Source organism: Curcuma longa, chromosome 9 (genome assembly GCF_044706935.1).
Source record: "Curcuma longa cultivar G26 ecotype Majalengka, Jawa Barat chromosome 9, ITB_CL_G26_1.1, whole genome shotgun sequence".
In the NCBI taxonomy this organism is placed as follows: Eukaryota; Viridiplantae; Streptophyta; class Magnoliopsida; order Zingiberales; family Zingiberaceae; genus Curcuma; species Curcuma longa.
Window position 1 is genome coordinate 10,092,901 of NC_133869.1, and position 19,442 is coordinate 10,112,342.

At 42.7% G+C, this 19,442-nt stretch overlaps 4 protein-coding genes and 2 pseudogenes across 4 annotated transcripts; 2 read left to right on the plus strand and 4 right to left on the minus strand.

The window, feature by feature from the left end:
- Positions 1-3,620: 3,620 nt before the first annotated feature.
- LOC141834357 (uncharacterized) lies at positions 3,621-6,019 on the plus strand. Its single transcript, XM_074721721.1, has 10 exons — positions 3,621-3,738; positions 4,034-4,205; positions 4,297-4,405; positions 4,507-4,580; positions 4,776-4,844; positions 4,989-5,104; positions 5,187-5,241; positions 5,311-5,431; positions 5,516-5,658; positions 5,756-6,019. Exons 2-10 carry the CDS (start codon positions 4,062-4,064, stop codon positions 5,861-5,863), a joined length of 939 nt encoding a protein of 312 aa, XP_074577822.1. The 5' UTR covers positions 3,621-3,738; positions 4,034-4,061; the 3' UTR covers positions 5,864-6,019.
- A 2,012-nt stretch (positions 6,020-8,031) lies between these two features.
- LOC141834356 (glutamate receptor 2.8-like) lies at positions 8,032-11,477 on the plus strand (annotated as a pseudogene).
- Positions 11,478-11,501: 24 nt separating this feature from the next.
- On the minus strand, positions 11,502-12,728 carry LOC141834529 (gamma-glutamyl peptidase 3-like; annotated as a pseudogene).
- Positions 12,729-12,880: 152 nt separating this feature from the next.
- Positions 12,881-14,654, minus strand: LOC141834359 (uncharacterized). The gene is made up of 3 exons (XM_074721722.1): positions 14,396-14,654; positions 13,175-13,324; positions 12,881-13,110 (listed from the first exon to the last, which is right to left on the minus strand). Exons 1-3 carry the CDS (start codon positions 14,624-14,626, stop codon positions 13,033-13,035), a joined length of 459 nt encoding a protein of 152 aa, XP_074577823.1. The 5' UTR covers positions 14,627-14,654; the 3' UTR covers positions 12,881-13,032.
- A 258-nt stretch (positions 14,655-14,912) lies between these two features.
- Positions 14,913-15,445, minus strand: LOC141834360 (hydrophobic protein RCI2A-like). Its single transcript, XM_074721723.1, has 2 exons — positions 15,288-15,445; positions 14,913-15,210 (listed from the first exon to the last, which is right to left on the minus strand). Exons 1-2 carry the CDS (start codon positions 15,375-15,377, stop codon positions 15,094-15,096), a joined length of 207 nt encoding a protein of 68 aa, XP_074577824.1. The 5' UTR covers positions 15,378-15,445; the 3' UTR covers positions 14,913-15,093.
- A 1,034-nt stretch (positions 15,446-16,479) lies between these two features.
- LOC141835213 (uncharacterized) lies at positions 16,480-18,008 on the minus strand. The gene has a single exon (XM_074722643.1). The coding sequence runs from the start codon at positions 17,924-17,926 to the stop codon at positions 16,859-16,861; it is 1,068 nt and encodes a 355-aa protein (XP_074578744.1). The 5' UTR covers positions 17,927-18,008; the 3' UTR covers positions 16,480-16,858.
- Positions 18,009-19,442: the final 1,434 nt, after the last annotated feature.

Consider the following 19,442-nt stretch of genomic DNA (forward strand, 5'->3'; position numbering starts at 1 on the left):
TATGATCATGTAATTATTATATAGTTGTAGCAGATATGATTTATGTTACTGATAAAATGTAATGGTGATTAATATTAATCAAAAATAAATTATTTATGTTACAAGCAAAAGCTTCACAGTTTGAATCCCATCAAGAAAGCATTATTTACCTAGAGTGAGATTATGGATAGTGAACGGCCGACACCAAGTGCATGACACGAGAGTTTTCATGAATTTATTTTGATGATTGATAATTAACTGTAGCTGTTATAATATAATATTAACCAATATTGATTAAAAACAAACTATCTATGTTGTGGCAAACAGTTATGATTCATAACTATTATAATATAATGTTGATTAGAGATGAAGTGTCCATATTTTTTTATTAACCTGATTAGAATTTAAATGTCTATATTATATTATAGTAGTTATGATTTCATAACTGTTACAACAACGTCAAAAAGAAAGATAATATTGACAGTGTTGATAAGAGATGATCGTTATAATTATGTAACAATTATGATTTTATAGTTGTTATAAATAATATTTTGATCAATGTTAATTAAAATAAATTATATATGTTATGGCAGTTGTGATTTATAACTATTAGAATATAATATTCACTAATATTGATTAGTGATGAAGTGTCCATATTTTTTTTGTTAATTCAATTAAAATTGAAGTGTTTATATTATAATAATTATGATCTACTAAATACTACAACAATATCAAAATAAAGATATTTTTTGAAAATAAAAATATACTAAGACTCTTTTGATTTCTAATAAAAAGGCATTTTTAAATATTTGCTTGTTTTATATTTATGAAGAATTTAGATTTGACTTTATTATTGAGTGTGAAATAGTTTGAGAGTTAAGCTACCCTAATCGAGTGTACGTTGGCTCATCTAATTCAAATATGACTTACTTTTTGATCCGGCGAGAGTAACATAGGGTGACGTGGAAGGTACTTGGCAATGACATAAGGAGATCCCGATATCTTCAGACAATAAGAAAGGCAAAAGGGGTCAGCCTCCCTCAGAGGATAACAAATTCCTCAGTGCCGGATATGAGGTCTTCCCAACCTTCATCCAAAAAGGTCCCGATCTCTCCTCCTCGTGGGCAATGGCGGAGCCAGCCCGGGTGATTTATCCGGGCTGATCTCTGACGGTGGGCTATGCCGACTAGGGATGCAAACGAGTCAAGCCACTCATGAGCTGCTCGTGAGCCGCTCGGTCAAAGCTCAGCTCGAGCTTGATTTTGACTGAGCTCGAGCCGAGCTCGAGCCGGCTCGTTTAATATTCGAGCCGAGCTCGAGCTCCTTTAATACTGGCTCGATGGCTCGTCGAGCTTTTTTGAGCGCAACTATATATGTATAATATATTTTTATCTATTCATGTGAATATTGATTAATTTAGGTCATTAAGTAATTAATGATAAGTATTAAGCTCAAGTTATGATTGGCTCGAGCTCGAGCTCGAGCTCGAAAGCTTGCTTTTAATTCGAGCTTTTCGAGTCGAGCTCGAGCCTTGGATTAAATGATCGAGCCGAGTTCGAGCTCAAATTTACAAGCTCGATCGAGCTCGAGCTCGAGCCGAGCTAGCATAAAACGAGTCGAGCCGAGCTCGAGCCAAGGCTGGCTCGAGCTCGGCTCGACTCGTTTACAGCCCTAATGCCGACGAGCTCTGAGTTATTTTACCCGGGCTAGCTCTTCTATTTTCTTTTTAAAAAAAATTCTTATGTAAATTTAAACTGTTTCGCCGTGGAGCACCCGGGCTATAGCCCGGGTAAAGTAAAACGTGGCTCCGCCCTTGCTCGTGGGTTCAATATTAGTGCCCCAAGCTAACAGTCAACCCATTGAATCGCCGACCTCATTAAAAGGTTAGCACACACTTGGACACTTAAGAGGACCTCCTCGAAGTTTCAGTCTACTGTCGACCTCACTAGGAGGTCAGATCCCTTCAACCTCTTCACCTACCAAGCTCGGTCTTGCATAATAATCCATCACCAACCTCACCTAGAGGTCGGTACAGGATTCGAAGTTAAGATATGGACCGATCTCGTCTTAATCTCGGTGTTTATATAGTCCCACCTCATACGATCGTAATAGTGCCAAATTGATTTCATATACCGACCTCATGACCTGGTCCTGACATCACATGCCGACCTCATGACCTGGTCCTGGCATAACATGCCGACCTTATGACCTGGTCCTGACATAACATGCCGACCTTATGACCTGGTCCTGGCATCGCAGGCCGACCTCATGACCTGGTCCTCACATCACATGCCGACGTCATGACATGGTCCCGGCCTCACTTCCTTCAGCTATGTCATACATAAAGAGCTCGGGGCATATCTAGCTCAGCTCATCGAATCACCTAAGCTTATTGTATACCTGCACATCCCGACCACACATACAGAACATCTCTTATCGACCCCACGTCATTGGACAGATGGCAACAGATCGTCACGCAGACCTTTTCGTCAAGTTTAGCAACTTATCTTCAAGGGTTAGGATATAGACAACAGATCGTCACGCAGACCTTTTCGTCAAGTTTAGCAACTTATCTTCAAGGGTTAGGATATAGACCAAGTCCTTCCACCTGGTCCCGCACGATCTCAGCCGCCCAGAGTAGATAACCTATGTTGCTAAACCATCAGATGTTCGGAATTTGTCACAAAATCAATCCGGCAATCTCGCTTTCACAACCAATCGCAAGCAAAGAGATCCGAAGATGCCGCCCCCGCCACCTCTATATAAACCTCTCAGGTATGACAATAAACCATCTTGAACTCTCTCTACACGTTCCATTACTTTATTTTTTCTCTCTTTCTGACTTGAGCGTCGGAGTGGCTACGCCGGGATCCCCCGGCGCCCTGCTAATCCGTGCGTTCAGTGTCTGTCTCTTCAGGTCCTTATTATCGACAGGGAACTACAGGTTGACGCGGCATTACCCTGTCTAGTGGCGTGATTATCATCGGCAAGGAGCCGGCACACTTTTAAATCTAACATCTACAGACATGTAAAAGTCTTTCATTATCTAGACTAGCTCGAGCTTTAAGTGAGCACGAGCCAAGCAAAGTCTCACCCTAGCTAACTCAACTAAACGAAGATGGACCGGAGCATCACCTACACCATTCGCAAAATACAATTTCATCTCGTTAGCTCGAGTGAACTTAACATCGATCTAGTTCATGTAAAACCATCTCATAATATTAACACTTTTTAATTATAGCAAATGCTTTTATAAAAAATGAATAAAAGAAGTTTTAGTCATTCTAAATAAACCACAAAAAAATACACGTTTCATAATAAATTTATTTATTATATTTAAAATATTTATTCAACACTTATTTTCCTCTATATTTTAAAATATTAAGTTTTTTATTTTCACAAAATAAAATAAAACAAAACACCCCATTTTACCTGTTATGATTTATTTATAACTTACCCAGCTCGGAATGATCTTCACCGATGGTGGTCCCCACTTTGTTAGCCAATAGTGCCATGGGTGAAAAAGAACGGAGTATAGATAAGGATTAGAACGAGCCCACGACAGGGTTGGTAGATATAAAAGGCGGAGGACGTTTCTTTCAACGGCGTTGAATGCCTCGACGTCCCTCGCCCTACGCACGCTTCGATGTTCTTCCATGGATCATCGACGAGCTCCCACGTTAGATCTTAGAGCAATCGAAGGGATTCTTCTTCATCTTGTCTTCTTCCTTTCGATCGGATCGCATTGAAGCGCCTTTGGTAAGTTTCTTTCCCGCGTACGTTTTTCTTTTGCGTCGATCGTAATGCGGCCAAATTTCATTGTTTGTTTTTTCGATTTAAGTAGCATTTTGTTGGAGCAGGATTCGCGTTTAGATTTGTTGTTTTTAGGGTTAATGTGGGTAGTTCTCAGACATAGATTTTTGGATTGATTCTGTAAAAGTTGTATTTGATTTCGGGCGAAAAATCAAAGGGCGATTTTTAGGGCAGATTTGGGTTACTTTGGCCCCAAATTTCGTTTTGGTGCAATTTGAGATTCTCTAATCGCATTTTACAGGCAGGTGAAAAATCCCCAAATAGTTACCATGGCGCTAAAAACCATTAGAAGGAAGCTTCATCCCGGAGATGCTGATGGGAGGCGCAATGAGGATTTGGATCCACCGAAACCTTCCGGCAACTGCGAAGCACTCCTCGAAGATTACATTGATTTTGGCTATCACAAGGCAACGGTTGTGCATTCTTCTAAGAGATTGAACAAGTTGTCCAAAGCAGACTCATGCCATTCTATTTCATGCTTAACCAGTTGTTTATTCTTCAAAGGGATGCAGCGATAGAAACAAAGATTGTTTGGATATCAAAAGGAAGGAAGTAAACATTCACTGGACATGTGTTTTGTCCAATTTGAGTGCACAGTGGTCTCATAGGATAGGTATTGTCCTTCAATCTCCTCATGGATTAAGCTATTAATTATCTTTCACTATGTCTCCTTTAATGTGCAATTTATGCCGCAATTTGTTCTTTCATTTGCAGCAAATACTGGATCAGTTCTAGGAAAGTTATTGCCCGCTTCCTCTGTTACTACATGTGATCTCAGTCCCTTGCAGGTAAATTAGAGTTATTTCTTGTATGCATTTTCACATAATTATCATCACAATATTTCGACAATAGCCGATAGATGTTTGATAGCAAAAGAGAAAGTATCTTTGTTTTGTGTACCATTGAGTTAATTTCAGTCGAAGAGAAAGAGTGCCTAGTTCATTTGTGTAGCTCCAAGTTATGTTTTTGTAAACTACTTTCAGGCAGAACGGTTGAGAAGCCTTAAGAGAAGGCTAAATGTTCGATTCGACGCTTCTTGTTTGGACCACCAAGTATGTAGATTTTGTTCATTCGTTCATTGTTCTCGACCTTTGTTGAGCATTTGCAGTTCTCTAGTCAGCCTGTGTCTTTGAGATTGCATGTTAGATGCTCTTGTGATCTGAATCTGTCCAAACTGATACGAGTTTCTGCTGCAGAATGCCTTGAAACAGCTTTGGCAGTTGGCCTATCCTAATTCTGAAACTCCCCCTCTCAAGTCTGACTCATGGAAGGAAATGGGATGGCAAAGTTGTGACCCATCGACCGATTTTAGGTAGGCTCCAAGCCCAATATTTGTTCCGACTCGATCGATTACCCTTTTACAATAAACTGATACTCAATTCTCTGCTTATCAGGAGTGGTGGCTATATATCACTAGAAAACCTAATCTTTTTTGGCAAACATTATCCGGTTAGCTTCCTTTCTGTATGAGATATGTCCTTGGATGTTCTTCACTTTTACTTATATGAAATGTTACAGAATGCTTTCCAAACTTTGTTGCACAAAAGAGAAGGTGAAAGGGCCACATGGGAGTATCCCTTCGCCGTGGCCGGTCTCAACATATCGTTTATGTTGATCAAAATGCTAAATCTCGAATCAGGTAATTCATAAACCTCCATTTGGATGGAGGCTCAATCGATATTGGTACCGAAGGCTAAAGATACACATGTGCATTTTGTTCCAGAGTTGCCATCATCAAAAGCAAGAGTTCGATTCCTGCAACTACTAGAATTCGACGCAGAAGCATTCGATCATCTATACTGTTTGGCTTTCCGAATGTTGGATGCTCAGTGGCTGGCACGCCGCGCCTCTTACATGGAGTTTAATGTAACAACACCTATCGTTGCATCTTCGTACTCGCATCACTGATCGACCTATGCAATGACAAATGACTCGGGGGTTTCCATGTTTTGTTTTGGTCCAGGAGGTACTGAAATCCACCAGAACTCAGTTGGAACGAGAGCTTGCATTGGAGGACATTGCCAAGGTAAAGGATTTCCCAGCATACAACATGTTAGCTTCCATATCTTGAGCCAGGTTCGAGTTCATATTTTTCTCCCTCAACAAAAAGATCGAGATGAATTGGTAATATTGTTTTCAAGAAAGAATCAAATCATAAATGTAAGAAGAAAAAAAAGAGAAGTGTTTGGTGATTACAAAGATTGATATGGTTTTGTTTTATAATTCTTCTTTCTCACTTAATCAAAGTGTTCATCTTCATTGTAACAACAAAGAACAATAATCTTTTAGGGTGGTATTGAAATAGACCGCATTGGGTCTGGTTGGTCTATTCTTTTGGTCCAGATGCCCGAATATCACGACTCGACACCTAGACTAGGTGATTCGAATACCTTGGCTCGGCGCCCCCAATCACTTCGAGCATAACTTAGGCATGATCCCTGTAGGACATGGTTCTTACTTGTATGAATCAAAAGGCGGCGAACGCCTCATTGTAACCCTGACTCGACTCCATACCCATCTCAAGTAGAACTCCCTCATAGCCTTTGCAAAGTTTGTGCTTCCAACCTCAAGCTCAACTTCAAGTTCGATAAAAAAAAAAAGGTAAACCTTACATCATTGGTCAGCTGTGGGATCCTCATTCTCTTTTATTGTCTCGCAAGCTTCGTCATTCGTATTCAGACTGAATTCAACACGTGAATGGTAGTTGACCTAGGTTTGTAGTTTGATGTTGGACTGTGTCAAGTTCAACTGACGGCGCACTGGATTCCCCTTCGCCACCGCCGTTAAGTCGTGTGGAATATTCGCACATACAAACAAAAAAATAGTTTGGTAGCGTGGAATCTTTATGGTCGAATGGGATGCGGAAAGATTCATTAACGAAATAAAATAAAATAAATATTTATTTGATAAAATGAAAAATTCATTAACGCAATATATATTATTTTTTTTGAAAAAAATAAAAATTAAATATATAAAATTATAAAAATATTTTTATTTTAAAAAAAATACAACGCATATGTAGAAGACGAATAAAAAACTATAACATTCTATCATGTAAAAATGAGGATATGAAAAATCCTAAAATAAATAATACATGTTCTTTAGATAAATATCTTTCCTTGAAGAAGAAGATAATTAAAATTAAATATCTCTATCCTCTTAAGTATTATACTTGAAAAGATTTATAATATGTCTCTGAGACATAGTTGAGTTGGTTATGATAGAGCAAAGTTGTATAAAAAAAAAAGGATTCGAAGCTCAGTAAAATCGAGACAATATCTTTATTCATCGTGATCAATTGTAGTTTCTTGATTTACCTCCATACAAATACTTATGGGATCGATCATGTGAAAACGCTAGAGTGACGGATTCCACCTTTTAGGGCATCTGCAACGCGCGTTCATCGCGCATTCAAATGCCCCATTATAACGCCCCACAACAATGTGGGGTGTTTGCTGTGGGGCGTTAATGCCGTTTAACGCGTTCAATTCTTTGAACGCGTTAAACGACTGCGGGGTGGGCCAGTCTGGCCCACCCTGTATGCTTTTTTTTTCCTTTTTTATTTTTTTTATTTATTTAAATGTATTTAATAAACGGTTAGTTTTAACGACTATTAACGGTTAGTTTTAATTTTTATTAAAAAATTATAAATTTTAAAATTAAAAATTAAATAAAATGGTTAATTTTTTAATGGCTATTTTTTAATAGTTAATTATAATTTTTATTAAAAAATTATAAATAATGAGTGGATGGTGGGATCCATAAATAATGAGTATTAACGTTGATAGGAATGTGGATGAAAAAGGTATGATGTTATAATGAGTATGTGGCAGTGGACCCCATGCATTTTAATGAGGTGGAAAATATGTGGTAGTGGACCCCTTTGCATTGTGAATGCTCTTACATAAAAAATGAAAATATTTACAATAAAAATTGACAACAACATCGTAGAACACAAGCGATTGAATATTCTATGATGAGAATTAGTTAGGAGTGATGGCGTAACTATAAAATCTCTAAATAGATAAATTAATATAAAATTATAAATAAAATATTTTTAAAATTTCTTTTCTCTTTCTTACCTATCAAATTAAAATATAAAAAATTATAATGAACATACACAACTTATCCGTCTCCTACCCTCGTTGACTCACTCCATGAGTCAAACTTCTCCTTAATCTATAGGAGGATAAGAGAAGATCGTGTCAAACATCTTCCAATCGCAACTGTCCCTTCGTCATGAGAACTCCAGCACTGTCTTATCGCTGCCTCGCCTGCTTCCTCCTCTTCTCCTTCCTCCTCCGCTTCCTCTCCGCCGCCGACGGGCCGTCGGAGTTCAAGGTCGGTCTCATCCTCGATATGAATTCCACCGTCGGGAAAGTTTGCCGCACAGTCGCCGGTATGGCACTCGACGACTTCTACGCCGCCAACCCTGCTTCCTCCGCCCGCATCCGCCTCCTCCCTCGCGACTCCCACCGCGACGTCGTCGACGCCGCCGCCGCAGGTACGACTATTCTTCGCCGTGGCTTTCCCCGATCTAGTCAAGTCTTCGCTTTGATTGCCGACAAAGTCTTTAACTGCAGCCATGGATTTACTGGTCAATGAGGAGGTACACGCCATCCTGGGACCGCAGACCTCCGTCGAGGCCCCGTTTGTCGCCGACCTCGGCGAACACGCTAACGTCCCCGTCGTGTCGTTTTCCGCCACCAGCCCCGCGGTGTCCCCCTCCCGCACCCCCTTCTTCGTCCGCGCCGCCGCCTCCGACGCCGCCCAGGTCGCCGCCATCGCCGCCGTCGTCCAGGCCTTCGCCTGGACCAACGTCGTCCCCGTCTACGAGGACTCCGACTACGGCACCGCCCTCATCCCCGTCCTCGCCGACGCCCTCGATGCGGTCGGCGCCGCCGTCCCCTACCGCTGCGCCGTCTCTCCCACCGACTCCGACGATAGGATCTCCACCAAGCTTTATCATCTCAAGACGCTCCAGACGCGAGTCTTCGTGGCGCACGTCACTGCGCAGCTCGCTGGCCGCCTCTTCCCTCTAGTCCAGCAGGCGGAGATGATGGCGAAGGGCTCCGTGTGGATCGTCACCGAAGGGCTCACCAGCCAGTTCGCCACCATCGTCGACTCGCATCCCTTCCTCGCCGAGTCCTTGCAGGGCGTGATCGGGGTGAAGCCATACGTGGCATGGTCCCCCGGCCTCCGGCGATTTAATCGGCGGTGGAGGAGGGAGTTCCTGAGGGAGAACCATGAATCCGACATCACAGAGCTCGACAACTTCGGAATTTGGGCCTACGACGCTGTGTGGGCTGTCGCCGCCGCCGCCAATCGCCTTGGCCCCGCCGCCGCCGCAAGCCACGATTTCCCCAGGCAGAAAGCCACCCCGACGAGCACGGACTTCTCCAGGATGGTCATCTCAAGCACCGGCCCCGAGTTGTTAAACTTCATCAGGACGGCGGAGTTCGAGGGCCTCGGCGGAAGCTTCCGGCTCCGTGACGGGGAGCTCGCCGTGGCGGCGTACCAGATCGTGAACATGGACAGGGGAGCGTGAGGGAGATCGGCTTCTGGACAGAGAAGCAGGGGCTGAGCAGCGATCTGAACTCGACCACCGGGAATAAGCTGCGTCCGGTGATATGGCCTGGGTACTCGACGTCAGTGCCCCGTGGCTGGGAGACGCCCACGGGCGGGCGGCGACTGCGGGTGGTGGTGCCGGGATCGGTGAACCAGACGCTGCAGTTCCAGTCGTTCGTGAGCATGAAGTACGACCCGGCGACGAACCAGACGCGGGCGAGCGGGTTCGTGATCGACGTCTTCGAGGCGGCGGTGCGGCGACTCCCTTACGCGCTTCCCTTCGAGTACATACCTTACCGGAACGCCAACGGATCCGGCGGCGGCGACTACAACGCACTCGTCAAGCTGGTCGCCGACCAGGTCTCTTCTACTTTCTTCTTCTTCTTCTTCTTTATTTATTTATTTTAATTTTAATAAAAATAAATATTTTCTTTGTAGGTATATGACGCAGTGGTGGGTGACGTCTCCATAACCGCAAACCGGTCGCTGATCGTCGACTTCACCCTTCCTTTCACGGTCTCCGGCGTGTCCATGGTCGTCCCTCTCCGCGACGGCCACAGCAGCAACGCGTGGATCTTCCACAAGCCGCTCACGGCCGACCTGTGGCTGGCAAGCGTGGCCTTCTTCATCTTCACCGGCGCCGTCGTCTGGATCTTGGAGCACCGGATAAACGCGGAGTTCCAGGGCACCGCCGGCCAACAGATGGGCACCACCTTCTACTTCGCCTTCTCCACACTCGTCTTCGCCCACAGTAAGCGACTGAAACTCTAAACTCTCGTCTTCGGATGACAGTCAATTCGGCATTTCTGTAAGCCCTGCCGATCGGCGCAGGGGAGAACTTGGCGAGCAACCTGTCGAGGATGGTAGTGATCATCTGGGTCTTCGTGGTGCTGATCCTGCAGTCCAGTTACACGGCGAGCCTGACGTCCATGCTCACGGTGCAGAAGCTTAATCCGACTCTGAGCTCCTTCGAGGAGCTCAACAAGACAGGGCTGAACATCGGGTACCTCAACAACTCCTTCACGAGGGGGCTGCTGCTGGATCTCGGTTTCCAGGAGACGAGATTGAGGCCGTTCGGGTCGCCTCAGAAGTACAACGAAGCTCTGGCAGAAGGCAGCGTGGCCGCCATTGTCGACGAGATCCCGTACCTGAGAGTGTTCCTGAAGGACTACTGTGACAACTATTCCATGGCGAAGCAGATCTACAAGACCAGCGGATTTGGATTCGTAAGCCGATCTGTTAGACGTGGAAGATACAAACTCGGGGAACTGCTGCTGATGAGCGTGCTCTGTGGTGCTTTGCAGGTTTTCCGGCAAGGATCTCCGTTGGTCGCCGACCTGTCGAGGGCGATACTGAACCTGACCGAGGGCGCGGAGATGAATGAAATTGAGAGAAAATGGTTCGGCGATCAGACGAGCTGCCCGAACCAGGGCAGCGTTCTCTCCTCGAACACCCGCAGCCTCGACTTGAAAAGCTTCTGGGGCGTCTTCCTCATCACCGGAGCTGTCTCGGTGCTCTGCTGCCTTTTCTACTCATTACGCTCAGTTTACCGTGACCGGCTCTCTCTTACCGGCGTCGTGTCGGGGAGGTCCTTCGGGAGGAGGCTCCTCTCCATTGCTCGGCTCTTCGATGGTAAGGGCAATGGCGATCCTCCGGGTGCACCGAGGAATGGCAAGCGGATGGAGATCGGAGCAGCCACAGCAGATGCAAGTCCAAGTTCTTCGCCGAGTTCCGGCAACCAGGAGAGCCGAACGAGCATCTCCGATGATGCATTCAGAGGAAGCTCTTCGTCGGAGTTTGGCAGCCCGATGCATGAAGCAAGGCCACATCCCGCTGAGCCTGAAGAAAATCATTGATAACATCTATGAATTTAGGACAACAAAGACAATTTAACAGGAACACTCTGTTTTTCAGTAGATGAAGATGTTGAAGTTAACAGAAGCAGAGTTTCTGAGCCACCCTGAAAACTAAGGATGATGCATTATCTGAGATTTTTTTTTTTTGTTTTTTTTTCTCAATCATACTGATGAAGTTTTTGAGGTGTTGTTTGTAGAAGCTTTTGCACATTGGATCAAAATGTATTATTCAAAATAACAATTACAAAGATTTCTCATGAATACAGTTCTTGTACTTACTTTGAAGTCCTGTTACTTTTCAACTTTTCCTAATTCAAAATCAATCTTTATTCACCCTCCAAGCATGCCTCTGCATCATCAGCAAAATAATTCTACAAACAATAAAATAATAAAATTAAAATTATCAACACAAACAATTCACACTGAGATCGTGAGAACAAAAATTCTTGTTGCTTCGAGCTTACACAGATGGATTCATTGGCGAGGAGACGATCTATGAGACTGTAATATGTCTTTATTGTATTCAGGGTGACCTTGAATACCCAATATGTGATCGATCTCCTATGCAGAACATCTCGATTCCAGTCTTCTCGGATGAGGTCATCACTTCTGCTCTGGTCGGAACTTGCCACACCTGCTTATAATTTTCATGTTAACTCATAACTAGTATCATAAAAATTGTATTCGTGGATAAGCTTCAATCAACACTCAGTATACCTCATCTCGGTGGCATTCGATGATCGAAACACATTTCGGAACGACTTCCAGTCTCTCCAAGAACTTAATATGCCTCAACTCATCCTCCATGATCACCTTCCTGATTCCAATGTCCCATCCGCCACAAGCCTTCCCCACTTCTCCACCAAGTGCTCTACACAACACCTACAAGAAAAAGAAATGAAATTGAGAAAGCATCATGTCAAACTCCATGTTCAAACCAGTTCCTCGAGTGAATTATATTACCTGATAGCCGAAGCAGATTCCCAAAACTCTCTTGTGCATGACATCGAGCGTCTGGATCAGTAAGCACAGCCTCAGAATCCACAAATCATTGCTGTAGGCATCATGGGGGCTACCACTCACAACGAACCCTTCGTACTTGTGCAGGTCTTCCATATCCGGGAGCTCCCCCTCCACCACCCTGAACACCCCACCTCTCTTCTTCGTCCGGAAGGCTTCAACAAATATGTTGAAGTAGCCATTGTACCGCTTCTTAATGTAGTCCGAGTCCTTGCAGGCCAAGAGCAGTGCATACCTTTTCTCTTGCTCTATCTCCTTCATTCTGGACTCTGAAGTTGATTGAAGTGAAGGCAAGCATGAAATGTTATTATATAGAGTTGGCCACTAGATTGTGAAAGGAGGCAAGTAGGCAAAGCTTGTGAACATATTAATGAGACTACTTTAAGGGAGGTGGATTTGTATGGATGATCTAGCAAACAATTTGAAACTTTCTAGCCCTATAAATATTAGGCTACAAAACTGAAAATGTTCTGAAAGTTGAGAATTTGACTACAAAACTAGCTTCATGGAACCACAACTTGCCAGGGTCAACTTGCTTAGCTTGTTTACTAACAATTAAGCTTATACATGGGAAACATTATGTATACAATTATATGTAAATTGGATCATTCATTTCTATCATTCTGAAGAAATTGAAAATAGCTCCAAGTTTCAACATTCAACTAATTTATGGGGGAATATAGTACAGATTGGAGACTCTTACAGTTGCAGTAAAGGTTTAAAAATGCAGTTTTATCCTGCAAAATAATCTGAATCATGGTGTTTCCAACACATTATACAGCAGAAAAAAGGGACTTCATTTGGGAGGTGGAGGATCTTCCAGCCACTTTGCACGGAAGCCTGTGCCTTTGCAGTCGCGACAAGCAGCAGAACCCTGGAGGAAAACCAAATGAGTTGCGATATAAAAGTCGAGGTTCAAAGTTCATAGAGTAGAGTACCTTTCCTGTGCATATAACACAGGCAGTATTTCTAGATGGCACTTGGCAAAGCATTTGATTGCTGAGGATGAAGAAGCCGGTGCCGGCACACCACTTGCATTCAACATAGCCATTTGATTCACAAGTAGAGCATGCTATTGGCTTTGGTTGCTGCTTCAGGTGAGGGAACATAAGATATACAGAACATTCAGCAATCTTATAACAACATGAAACATGGATGGAAGTGGAACTCATAAGCCACAATCTGAAGTAGCCACCACAATCTTCCTAAGAATTTCATTACCTTCAATAACGCAAAAAAATAACATACCAACAGTAATACAGAGTTTCAGACTTCCAGTGGTCTCTAATTAATCTATAGGCACAAACCAAGCAGAAACATTAGGTTAATCATCAAGACATGTCCTGCAGTTCCCCATTGAAATGTTTCCCAAAGTGTTCTGACAAATTCAAATTCCAAAGCGAAAGATACACTAACACTTTTAAGGTCCTACTATGAAATGATTGATCATATGTATCTTTATTCACGAAGTGATTAAAGCTTTCAAAATATGAGCAAATCTTGGTCAACAATATTGCTCCACACAACATTGAAAAGTATTATTTAATAAGACAATTAATGAAAAAAATTAAATTTACATATAATTTTATTGACTTTAAAAACACTTATGATAAAGCTGTGTTATTGTGGTATGCTTTAAAAGAGTAAGCAACATCTAGTCATTATATTTATACGAATATGATAATTCAATAATGTTAAAATTGTTGTAGTATAACAAATCATTTGATTGCATATTTACATTGATGAGCAACTCTAAGTCTATCTTTTTACATCAGTATATGATGAAATTACAAACCATATTTAAAGATTAAACTCCTTCATGTATATTATTTAGATGATATTATGCTAATTGATGACCCCTAATAATTAGGACAAAAAAGGTCGATGATGGATAGTGATACATTACCATTTATCCAAGCACTATGGGCTTCAACGCCCAAATTGATGATACAAAGAATTTTGACTGAGATAACAGAAGAATAAGATCCGACTGGGGTAGCCAATAACTAAGCTAAGAAAATATGGACGCCATTATCGAACCAATATTAAGGGGTGAAATTCTGGCCTTCACCAAAGAAAGACGGTACTCTACAAAACCCTAGCATCGGAAAAGGACAATAACATCATCCGGCAAAGGAGAAAAGCGGTCAAATGATTACCTTAGAGATGAGCCAGGCAAGCTCCATTCGCTTCGCGAATCCGTATGAACTCTCGGAGGAATCGACCAGGGACGCCCTCGCTAGAAAACCCGGGACCTTTCGGGAGCCTCCAGAAGAGGGAGTAGCGGAGGAAGATGAGATACCATGAAAACATAAGCGCATAGGAGAAACGAGGAGCTTCCCCGGAGCCGACGGCGGCGCGCCGGAGAGGGAGCCACAGCCGGTCGCCATCGGTGAGTTTTTTTCCCTTCGCTTCCGGCGACGGTTTCTTCCCTTTTCTCGGTTTAATATAAGTCGACGAACTAAGGTCATGTTCAGGTATGCGCGGGGACGCGTGGCATTTTTTAACTGGATGCTTCTGGGATCACGATAGAGCTGTATACTCTTAAGGAGTAGCAGAACAAAAGCAAAAGAGAAGACAATTTATATTATCATAATTTAATTTTTAAAAATATATTAATTTTAATTTAAAATAATTCAAAATTCTAGAGCTTTATAATCGCGATGGTCTGCGATCCAACGACTACGATCAATCTCACGTTGATCCTACGGCTATAAAAGGGAGTAAATGGTGATTTCAACAATGAGAATTACAAGTGTACAGCATCGACCGGTCCACAAGAGAAGAAATCATGAGAAATATATGCGACAGGAAACAGGGAATCAAGGCGATGGAGTTTGATGCTTGGCGTCGAGGCCTAAACGAGAAGGAAGTAGTCCGCCGGCGGAGAGACGCAGAGGATGACGTAGACGGCGTAGATGATGCCCGGGATGTAGCCGAGGATGGTCAGCACCACGCAGATCCAAAACTCTAGCTGCAAATTAAACCACCAATCGGATCAGATGAAGAAGAAGCGGAGGAGGAGGAGGAGGAGGAGGAAGAGGGGCGTACGCTGCAGCAGCCATGACGGAAGCAGACGCCGAGAGGGGGGAGGAGGATGGCGCAGAGGATCTCCAGGAACCTGCAGCAGCAACCTGCCATCGCCTCGATCTCGATCTTCTTCTTCGCCTTCGCCTTCCTCGATCTCTCTTGTGGATGTGGACTTGGAGAGGGATCTCGATCTCGATGGCCCTGCCACTTATGGAGACGAGATGTTGATTTTTTATTCTTTCCTTTTTTTAAAAAAAAATTCTTTTATAGGAATTAATAATAATATACTCATAAAATTAACCCTATCAAAGACGTGGAAATGGATGGGCCCCACAGGGATTGAAGGAATGCTGTTTATTCCTTGTTTTAAATTGGTTCAATGGTTATTCGTGAGTCTAACCACGAACTCAAGTCAAGCCAAGCACTTGGCAGCGAGCTAGTGGCTTGCTCACAAGTGAGTCAATCGCTTGACAAAGAGTTCATGCATCTCAAGAGCGTCGTGAGCTAAACCTAATTTGCCACGACTTATGGATCAGTGTAATAGTTAGAGCACGATGTATTAATAATATCTTTATCTACGTATATTGATTAAGTATTCGATTAAAATCAAATCGAATAGAACCGAATCAATCGAAACAGAATCGAATCAAATTTTTTTAAATTAATTGAACTGATCGAATTTTTAAATAAAAATTGAACAAATAAAATTGATAAAATATCAATTAATTCGATAAAAATCAAATTAATTGAAATAATTAAAATTTTTAATTATGAGAGATTTATAGATTAATTAGAACTTTTTAAGTTTACAAGATTTATTGATTATTATTTTTAGTTTAATTAATTTAATTTAATAGATTAAAAATTTTTAAAATCAAAATTGAATTGAATTAATTAAATTAATTAAGTTTAAAAAAATCTAAAATATTAAAATAATCAAATCAAATTGAATTTTTAAATTCAATCAATATAGATTTAATAAAATTTTTGCTCACCTCTAACATATAATATGAGATAATAATTGCCCTCGAACCTAATTAAGTTGGTTATGACGAAATAAATTTGTAAAAAAAGACAAGGATTTAAATCTCTACGAAGCTGAGCAATACTCTTCTTCATCATGAGTTCATAATCAATTGTAGAATCGATCGTATGAGATCGCTGAGATGACAGATTTCATTTTTTTCAAGGTAAGAATGAGTTCAATGTCCGTGTAATATTAAATGAGTGGGAACGCAAGATTCAATGACTTTCCCTCTGCATCTTCCTAAAGAAACAAGAAGGCTATAATTCAACTATGACTTCCAGAGCTAAATGCCAAAGGCCACCATTAAAGTTTCACACAGCTCGTCCAACTCTTAACGTGTGTATTGTTTTGAACTTTGACTGAGAGGAGCAGTGGACTCTCCTCATTGAAACTTTGCCTTTGACGAACAGTATCGTCTTCATGAATCCAATGATGGTGTTAGAACTCAAGAGAGATTCGAATTGCAAAAGAATAAATTTTTAAGTAAGAAAAACTTTCAGGAGAATGGCAGTAATCGATCAAGCATCAGCAGCCATGAACAGAGTGAGGAAGGGGAAAATGATACTTAGCTCTTTAAGATGTACACCAGCAGCGAGAAGCCTTCCGGTTTCTGCAATTCCAGCTCCTCGAGACTCGACCACCCCGTCACCGTCGAGCTGCTCGCCGTGGATGCAGAAGAGGCCGACGACGAGCACGAGCTCGTCTCCACTAGCCGACTCCTACGCTGCCGCCGCCGCCGCCCAGGAGGAGTTGCCACTCTATCTGCTCTTTTACTCGAATTATCCTCATCAAAGGGGAGATCTTTGCCCGAGCTGTTCAGCGACTCGTCGTCCTCGAATCGGAACAAGAACACGGCGCGCGGCACCCTCTCCGCCGCGTCGCTGCTGGCGGAGGCCTGGCTCTGGAATAGCCAATCGTGCAGGTCCCAGGAGACCTGCATCTGCGCGCCGCCCTCGATCTCCAGCCTCTCACTCCCTCGGAACTTCCACTGGAGGCAGCGCACCTGGAGAACCTGCTCGCCGTCGACGGCCACCGACATCCCAGCATCCCGTCCGCCTTCCTTGGCACCCAAGTCGATCGAGATCTCCCTCTCCCGGCCCCCACACCGCGCCACGGTGTGGTACGTGCCCCAGCCGCCGAGGCCCTCTAATGCTGCCTGCTCCCGACGCGCAGCAAGAGGCGGAAGCAAGAAGGGGGCTTTTGGCCGCCGAGCTCGCGTCTTCCTGTACGCCTCCTCGACGAGGTCGCCGGCGACGAGGAGCATCTCGCCATCGACCGCGACAGCGACGAAGAACCCACCGGCTGGCTCGGGGCGGACCGATCGGCCCGACGAGAACACCGCCCGCGAGAGATCCCAAAAGAAGTCAACGCGGCGGTCGTCCCCGACGCGAAACCGCCGCGATCCCCTCCGCCCCCAAAAGCGCGATGGCCGTAAGGAAAACGTAAAGTGCTCGTCATCGGCGAGGCGAATTTCGGCCCGGAGGGCGAGACCAGAGGCGGCGCGGGACCACGTGAGGGCCGCGGGGCCGCGACGGGTCTCGTAGATCGAGGTCGTAAAACTTGGCCCGGCGCCGGTCGACGGTGGCTCCGGTGCGGCGGCGAGCCCGAAGCAGGCTGCCAATCGGAGAGCCATCGGCTCCTCCGCCTCCGAATCGGATCGAAAAAAGTTAGGGTTTTGATCGAGAAACGGAGCCTCGCACGACGAAGCAGAAGTTCGCGCTCTTGCTCGTAAACTGCCTCTCCCATGCCTTTGCATTTATAGAGAGGGAGCATAGGAATCCACGACCATGTGGGGACCAAGGAACCCTAGGGCCCACTTTCTAGGTTTTTAACGTTGATTAGGGTTTTGTAAATACGCGATGTCGATTGCAATTGCATGGTAGAATCACAAAGGTCGTGGTCAAACATGGAGGTGGACTTTGTTGAGGGGTTGCAAGTAAATTGGTGAAGAAAACCTTGATAGGTCAAACAACTTGTCCAATAGGAAAAGATCTTCATGAAGTCTTTCATTTTGAAAGACAAATAGGTATAAGTTTTCTAACCAATTAGATTCTAAGGTGATTAATCTGCCCTGACTACAAATTTTCACTGACCGTTAAGATAAATTTGAAAGTGCGTGCAATTTCTCAGACGATTAACTAATCTCTAAGATAATGATTCTTAAAGATGAAATCTGACTACGCCAACGACCTTACACAATCGATTTTGTGATCATCTGTGAACTTCTCGATTTAAATCATAGAAGATCATAGATTGACCATATGGGAGTGCTAAAGTGGTGAATTTCATTTTTTAAAAAAAAAAACAAACAACAATGCTCAATTAGGATGAATTGTCAAATGAATTTCCCTACATGAATAATTGACATAAAAATACTAGACTACTAGACCACCTATTACAAATCCTTCGCAATTTACTCAAATGACCCCAAGATTAATCAATCAAAAAAATTAAATATCTAATATCGATTAAAAAAACATTGTAAATATCTATTATGATTCGTATTAGTTTGTACATTACTAGTTGATCCACATGGTATAAAATCTATTCTATCACCACACATTACCACAAACCCAATTCATTGTGTGATATTGCTAATACATTATTTTTTTTAATGTGTATCTTTATAAAGATAAAATAAGAAGTTAAATTATTTCTGAAAAACATTTATCTTTTACATTTTAATAAATAGTTTTATTTAATTTTTAAGAATAAAAATGCCACATTAGTTGTCAATTAGTTCTCTTGATTTCAACTAGTTCTTTGCCTTGTTTCCCACATGAAATGATGGATTGCACCAGGACATTTGATTTCTTATTAAAGTTTCAAAATTTTAATAATTGATACATAACATAGTGACAATTTTGACTCATTATCCCAAAAACACACTATATTTTAAAATTTATAAAAGGAAGCAGCTTTAGTATCAAATGAAGCTTTTGCATATTTATTTTCAAATTTTAAATCATCATCTAATAATTTTTATCAAACATTCATGATAGCTATCAATCAGCTTAGAAGATTTAAATCTATGTAATCTGCAAGATTCTATAAAAATTAAGACAGTAACATATGTTTTAAAAATAAAATAAAACTTTAACAAAAGAAATATTTTATAACTTCCAATCTTTGGATGCATGAATCTAGAT